General features: G+C 37.2%; 1 protein-coding gene across 1 annotated transcript in view; it reads right to left on the bottom strand.

The window, feature by feature from the left end:
* Positions 1 to 5,164, bottom strand: part of MAP3K5 (mitogen-activated protein kinase kinase kinase 5) — a 71,256-nt gene extending 66,092 nt beyond the window's left edge. The window contains exons 1-2 of the mRNA XM_085311274.1: positions 5,027 to 5,164; positions 2,285 to 2,308 (exon numbers count right to left, since the gene is read on the bottom strand). Of these exons, the coding sequence (XP_085167400.1) occupies positions 2,285 to 2,308; positions 5,027 to 5,149 (147 nt within the window). The 5' untranslated portion in view covers positions 5,150 to 5,164. The remainder of the gene's footprint in view (positions 1 to 2,284; positions 2,309 to 5,026) is intronic.
* Between the last annotated feature and the right edge of the window lie 2,738 nt (positions 5,165 to 7,902).

Genomic DNA, 7,902 nt, shown 5'->3' on the forward strand with positions numbered 1-7,902 from the left:
GGAAAGGGAAGACCATTGGAACCTGACTTGAAGCTTTTTTCCAAAGTTCGTAAGATTCAAACCAGGGAGAACTAGAATGAAAAAAAAAAACTAGTGAGCTAAAACAAGCAAAGTACAACCATGTACTGTAAACTTCACGCCAATATCTCTTTATGACTGAAACTCTTTAATAATTTCTAGAATGGCTTTTCTGCTTGGTTGACCTCAAAGATTAGATAACAGCAAAAACTAAGCTTAAGATTTCAAATATCGAAGTATCTGCCTCTTGGCAAAGTATCACTCCCTGTAAAAATACACGTTTTTGATACTACTGAAACATTTGGAATAGGTCCAAGCTCTACCAACTAAGTAGCTATAAAACCACATATAACAGGAAATGAGTCTATGTTATCTTCCACTGCTCTGCACTTACAAATTCCATGCAGTTTATCTTTGCTATGCAACATCATATTCATCATTATTTGGAAGCAGAAAAATTCAGACAGAACAAAGGGAAAAATGGATTTTGGTTGAAAATGGTTTAGGATCCTGGCTGGATGCAGTTGGAAATGGGTGTTTTTTTCCTCTGTGTCTACATCTGCTAGAACTGTAGGATTAAAATCTTGTTTTATTCAGAGGACAATTATTTCCATATTTGCGACGTCACACAATCATTCATTTTTTGGTAAGGGTGGACATCAAAGTCACAGTCTCTCAAGAACAGCACCTTTGGTGTACCAATTTATCCWAAAGTCTTACGATCTATGAACAAACATGATTTGAAAATCACGTTAAAGCAAGAATTATACCCAAGTTTTACTTGGGTATACAAGCCAGTTTTACTRACTCCCCTGTTCTAACCACTGGGAAAATACTTCCTCCCAGAAAAGGTGTTACGTGGGTGTGCCTGGAAACATCAGAGATTCTCAAGGAACACATTATTTTTGTGGCATATACTGAAACATTTCTAAAAGTGAAAAATGACAGTTTCTTAGCCACCTATCCAAATTTAAATGGAAAAGTAGCACAATTCTTTATCGAACAGATAAAGGCCAAGTTATCATCCCTCTCTCTAAGCTTCAGGGACTGTCATTTAAAATAGGACAACAAGACAACATCACACCTTTTTTCTACTGCACGAATCATCATTACTGCACGAGTTAGCAGGTTGCCTAATAACAGGGTTCTTTCCCTTGTCCTCCCTGAGGCACTGTATTAGACAGTCACAGTATTATGTAAATCTCTGCCTTTCTGGGCTACCAGACAAACAAACAGAAGATAGCTCATGAATTTACAAAAAAAGTCTTACTGTTCTCAAGGCTTGTGTAAAGGCCTAACTGATCATTTTCATCAGTACAAAGTGAGAAGTTTCTCATTTATTATGTCATTCATGGCATTCTGTGAATATCTGAAAAGCACTTTTTTGTCAACAGCTACAGAGAAAAATATGGAACTGGCTTTGTTTTTCCATTTCTAACCGAAAAAAGAACGTATGATTTAAAATTCAGCATTAGTGACAAAGCTTCACTGACTTTGAAGGTATGTTTGGAAACTACATCAGCTATAGTAGATATGAAAAGACTTTTTTGAGAATGATTTTCTACTGCTACAGAACAAGCCACTTCTTAGAGGTCTGCCTCCCGTGAAGTTAAGAGCAAAAAAGGGAAGGGGGATTTGCAAGGCCAACCTCAGAAACCAGGATGTTAAGGTGCAGTAACCCACAGTTTAATGACTGGCAATCACAGACATAATACCAGGATCGGCATGCAACAGGACTAACAAGCCTCAGCTCTGAGGGAGGAAGAAGGAATTACTCCACACTTGCGCGCGCGCGCGCGCACACACACAGTCTTTCTCTTTTTATATACATATATATCTTTCCACAGGTGGCCATGGGTTTCTAAAATGAGCACCAATTTCAGGTAATTCCCTATTCAATACAGGTCACTTTTCTTTCTTTCTTTTTTTTTTTTTTTAAGAACATTATATGGAAAAAGATGACAGAAGAAAAACACTTAAAATAACAGATGAAAATGATGTGTGAAAAAATACGATGGATAAGTAAAGGCAGCAAGTGAAAATACTACTGAGAGAGGAAGGCAAGGTAAGAAGTGAGGCTGGTACCTAGCAACAAAGTGATACACAGATTTTCTGCTAGGAGTTCCAGAATTCTGCATCTAACTCTAAAATACAGTAGGAAAATGTTAAATGATTCAAGCAGAAAACAAAACCAGATAAACAACATTAAATGGAACAGAAGGTTGGAATGCCTAGCATTCAGCTCACACCCAGAAATCATACTTACATTATTCTTCTGGCAAATAATTTCCTAGGGGGAAAAAAAAAAGGGGGTGTTGATAACACTGAATAACTAGTAGGAAAYATATCTGGTCAGTATGACTTGATAATATTAACATTTACAGAACAYTTGACAGGAGAAGACTGGTTGGTAAAGACGTTTTCTAAGCCTGTCAAATCAATATAAATAAAGCATTGTCTCAGAGAGACCAAAAGACTATGGAACAGACTGTGTACATACATACACACACACATAAAAACACACCTTATGTACTTTTTCCTAGAGGAATGCTGTCCAAAAGTTGAATATTAATACATATGTATTCATATTTTAGAAGGTAAATATAGTAAGAACCATTATGCTGTCAGCAGAAGAAAMCATTAAAAAGTGAGTTTTCAAGTAGTTTTATATCAACTTGCACTGAAATCCAGCAATGTATTAGCTTCTCAAATAGGCTGAATTTCATGTTGCTCTAATAAGTCTGTGGCAAAGAACGAATCTTCACAGGTTACATGTAAAATTTCAGAAAATAAGAATCCAAAGCCCACACAGATGGAAAGAGGCAGTTCTTGTACAGCAGTCTGGACTGCACAGCCCAAGCAGCTGCCTGAGAACGAGCCACTTGTAGACACTCATCTCATTTTCAGAAGTTTTGTGAGCAACCTTAGCTATCAGCAACTGATAACCCCACTGGATTTATCAGGCAGCTACTTTACATCTCTGCCACAGGGACCACTGAACAGCCTTGTTTTCTTCACAATATTAAAAATGGAAACAGCATCAAATCAAGGCACCTCATGCTTTCCACGTTGCACRTGTCAGGCTTCTACACAACAACTCTTCTTCCTGAATGAGGTGATGTGTTTCACAGACTGCTGCCAGCATTCAAAATAAGGGCCATTAGTATGTGTACATACATATATATGTACACATATACATGAGCATTCCATCAACAAAAGTTTATCTATATTTCTTTGCACCTCAGTTAAGCCATGTGTTGGAATTTTGTACTTCTTACATTTCCATAGCCATTTTCAGTTTTGGATTCACCACCGTTCTTATCCACAAGATCAAAACTACACTTACACAAAAGTTTAACAGTGAGGGAAAAAAAAAAAAAGCACTGAGAAAACACAATTACACTGCATGCTCCTGCATCAATTCTAGTCTAACTGCTGGCTGGAACAAGCACAGGAACATTCTGCCTCAATGATGCACAAGCATGCCCACACCACAGTTACTATGTAACTAGGAAAGGAGCCCTGCTCTCTGAAGAGACTTCACTGCCAATAATCAAAAGCTCAATTTAAAGCTGAAGGAAAGAGAAGGCAGCCTTTCAGTGGGCACTGTACTGGTAGCAACTGGGACATGCCAGCGTCACTGTGCAGGATTTGGATTCCATTGACTTCACTGGGAACCCAGCACATGACCAATTTGCAAAGTTCAGCTCCCAAATTAGTAAGAAGTTTTCTCAGGTGCCCGAAGAAAGCTTCATGCCCTACTCCAAGTGATTTTCAGTGGGAGTCAGGTATGTAGCTCCTTATGCAGTACAATGAAATTCTACTCTGCTTTTACTGTACACCATTGTATTTGCATAACTGAATTCAATTCACAGATAGGTCTTTTGTCATAAGTAGTTCCATTTTTAGGGCTTTTATTTGTATACTTTGTGTTGCAAAAAGAAAGAAAATAATTGGATTGCTACCAGTCCAGTTAGCTGAAATTATTTGGAGGGGGATGCAGAGGAAAGAAACCGATTACTCAAGGTATTTCTCTCTCAACAGAGGGCCAAGCTGCAAGCAATTTGACAGAACCAAAAATCAAATATTGTGCACTCGCCAGAAGCAGTGGAAGCAAGGTCTCCTTGAGAAGGCAGCAATGTCCAGACTGCAGCCTGACTCACCAGGCTGTTCATTGAGATGCTTCGCTTTAGCAATGCCTAGAATTGAACTGCAGTAACATAAAGTACCTGCCAATCAGAGCTAATTATTCTGAGGGAGGGGAAGTAATTTAATTTAAAAGATTGCCATCCAAGTTGCCTGCCCTTAGCAGGATTAGCAGGAGGAAGCAAGTATCAACTCCTTGGCTGCCACAGTTCACAGCCCCATAGATTATCTTAAACCATTAAGCCAGCCTATCATACTGTGAACCACGTCACTGACGAAAACGCAGAAATTTGTTTCTACCAGCTCGGCTATGGTGTGGACAATCTCCAGCATAGCAATACTGATGACACTTGAGGGAAGTAGCTGTCCCTTCTAACTCAGCAAAAGCTACCAGAGGTCATCTGGAGGCCTCATCAGGTTTGGTCAGAAAACTGTTACTCGATGCAGGAGCTAAAGCATCAGGATTATTCTACAATACCTACACACTACACCCATTTTCACATGACTGTTCTTCACCACAACAATATACCTCATTACACACCAACCTGGTAATTCCCCTGAATGTCAAAAACATGTACTTAATTTCTCATCTGAAATTTGTCAAAGTTCTGTTTCCCTTAAAGAGCTATTTAAAGTATAGACATTTAACTGGCTAAATAGTCATCTAAATTTTCTCTTGGGAAAAATGAGTTTCTCAGAATTTCACTATGAACATATTTTCCAGGCTGCAGAACATTTCTGTCATTCTTCTGTGAACTACAAGTGACCTCTGCATTACCCATGGAAAAGAGAACCTATTTCAAGAGTTAGACAACCAGGGCTTCCCCCCCCCCCCACACCTCCTTTTTCCATTCAGAGCTACCTTCAGCGACTGCAGAGACTCAGCATTTGTATCACAGTAGAGGATAATATTGTTAGCCATACTGAAGCTCTCTCTGACTCCCAGGTGGTAGAACAGCGAAGGCTGGCGGAATGCATCACTCATCTCCACCACAGCAATATCTGCAGAAAGAAGTGAAAAAATGTCAATACCACACATGTTAAAAAGCCAAATAACTCTAAGCAAAAATAAGTAAAAAGTATAGGTGAAAAGCTTTGATAAGATGACTGGATTTTAAGTCAGAAATAGAGATCTAGAGGGGTTTCCCCATTATAGTTATCATATTTGAATTTTAAGTATAGTCAGCAGGATATGATTTTTTTCCCCTCATTCCTTTCCTTCTTCCTCCTCCTTTTATTCTTTGATTGAGCCCTTCAATTCCATAGGTAAAAGAACCAAATAAATAAAAAAGTAAAATATCATTAATCAAAAAAAAAGCAAAAAGTTCGTTTTGTGCCTTAGATCACACAATCTGGTTATTCTACACATAATGATTGATGATCTTAGGGAAAAATGATTATATTTGATGTGTATTTTCACTCTCTGGGCAAGTTGTTCTTAAAAACTCATGTAACATTGTGATTACATGACTGCATGACATGCAGTGTAGATGCTGCATTAGAACTTTGGAATWAATTTCTGTAAAACTGAAAGCAAGGCATAAGTAAAACTCCAGGTTAAGTTAATGAACAGATTTATTTAAATAGAAAAACTAGTGGTAGAAAAAGAAGAAGGTATGGCAGGAAGGAARGAAAGAGGGAATGAATATCTAAAGCCATAGAAAACCCCAGATCAGAAAGAGCTTCACTGCACCAACAATTCTGTTCATAATAATTTCATGTCTATGAATAAAATTAAGCACAYAGGCAAATGCTTACAGAAGGAGGAATGTAGCCTCCTGCAATTTCTCTTCAAACACGTTTTGCTTTCCCAAATTCACAACAAAGTAAAGCAAGAAGCAATTACAAAATGTTGGCAGAAATAGTTATATCATCTATTATATCAGGTAGCATCTTTCTTCTGCAGCAGTTTTGTCAGATCAAAAGAACAAAGCAAGAAAACTGACTCATCTCCACCTCTCTTGCCGATGCCCCTCTGTGTCTCCACCCAATTCACTTTTTTTCTTCTTCTCTCAAGGAGGCAGAGAAGAGAAAAACACATTTCAAAGAAATGTAGTTCTGTGAACAGTGGAACACAAAGGAAGCCTGGTTTCCAACATCTCTCCCTACTTTCTGCTTCCTGTGGATTCTTTTATGACAAAGATGACCAGTAGCAAGACAAGCTCTATAGGCAAAAGCTGATGTACCTTGAAGTTTCTCTACTGGGAATCAATCAGATTTATTCGATCTAATATGAGATTCTACCTCTAACCACAACTTTCATGTTGCCTATTTCCTTAGCCCATCTAAACCGTAATACAGATATGCAATAGAAGATCAGCTTTACAGCCATACTCTCAACTGGGAAGGCAATTAGGATGCATCTCAAACTTCCTAAAAAGTAGCACCTTTGTAGCAAAAGGAAGGAAGGAAAGAGGGAATGAATATCTAAAGCCATAGAAAACCCCAGATCAGRAAGAGCTTCACTGCACCAACAATTCTGTTCATAATAATTTCATGTCTATGAATAAAATTAAGCACATAGGCAAATGCTTACAGAAGCAAAAAAGTAGCATCTACTGTTTCGTCACGTGACTGTAATTGATCTACAATCTTAGACACTGTTAAGAAGCTGGAAGGAAAGATAAGAGTCACAGGGAGACAAAGACAGACAATATTTGCATATGTAAATTTACATACTTTAGGACACAAGGCTAATGAAAGGCCATTATTGTTGTATAAAAAAAGGAATCTATTTTCTTCATAAATCAAAAATAAAATTCTCTTTTTAAATTTTCATAACTTGTCTTCTAAGAATCTCCCCATCCAATTTCATATAAACATCTGAAGTGTGAATTGCACCAAACACATTTTATTGAAGTAAAAAAAGGYAGCACATCGCTCAGATCATACATACACTGACCTTCATTAATTTTAGTAAAGTAAAACATAGCAAAAGCCAAACAGAATGATGATACTGCTAATATATTTTGTTCRGGTGAAATTATGGCTTCTTGTTTATTTTCTTTAGGAAGTTGCTATAATACAAGTTCTATTTTTAACTACTATTATTCATATAAAAGTCTAATCTTGAGTAATATTAAGTCCATGGCACATTTCTGTTATACTGAGAGGGAGGAAAGCTGAGCAATTTTCCATGACTTAATTCTCAAATCCTGCAAGATAGCTTGCTCTCACTAAAGTTTCAAAATTAAGATGAAAATAGATATAATACTTACAAAACAAAATGATAACAAGTGACCAAAATTAGAATACAGAAATATTTGAGAAATCCTATGCTAAAATGTCACACTCCCAGGACTATTGAGAAGGAAGAAAATCCTTAAAAATTACTATCTGAGGTCATCTGGTCAAATACATTTAACACAATTATTAGAATATATCTGACTCGTAGGTCTTGACCTATCCCCCAAATCACAGCCAAAAAGGAAAAAAAGAATAAAGAAAAAGAAAAACAACCAAACAAAAAAACCTCCATACCTACAACCTTGAAGCCTGGACTTAAAATAGGAGGGACAGTCCATGTCAATCAGTAAACATTTGTAAGAAAAATTATACTAAGATATTGGTATAAATTCTGTCCTGATACTTACATTTCTTCCATAACTAAGGGAGATTTCTTTCCTAGGTATTCTAAGACTTCTGTGGAATCCAGAACTTCCAGATAATCTCATCTGATAAAACAGTATGCTCATTAGGATAGGTCCAACTTCTGTGAAGTTTTGCCTCTCACTCTAG

Source organism: Rhea americana, unplaced genomic scaffold, assembly GCF_003343005.1.
Source record: "Rhea americana isolate MKP2758 unplaced genomic scaffold, rheAme1 scaffold_337, whole genome shotgun sequence".
Taxonomy (NCBI): Eukaryota; Metazoa; Chordata; class Aves; order Rheiformes; family Rheidae; genus Rhea; species Rhea americana.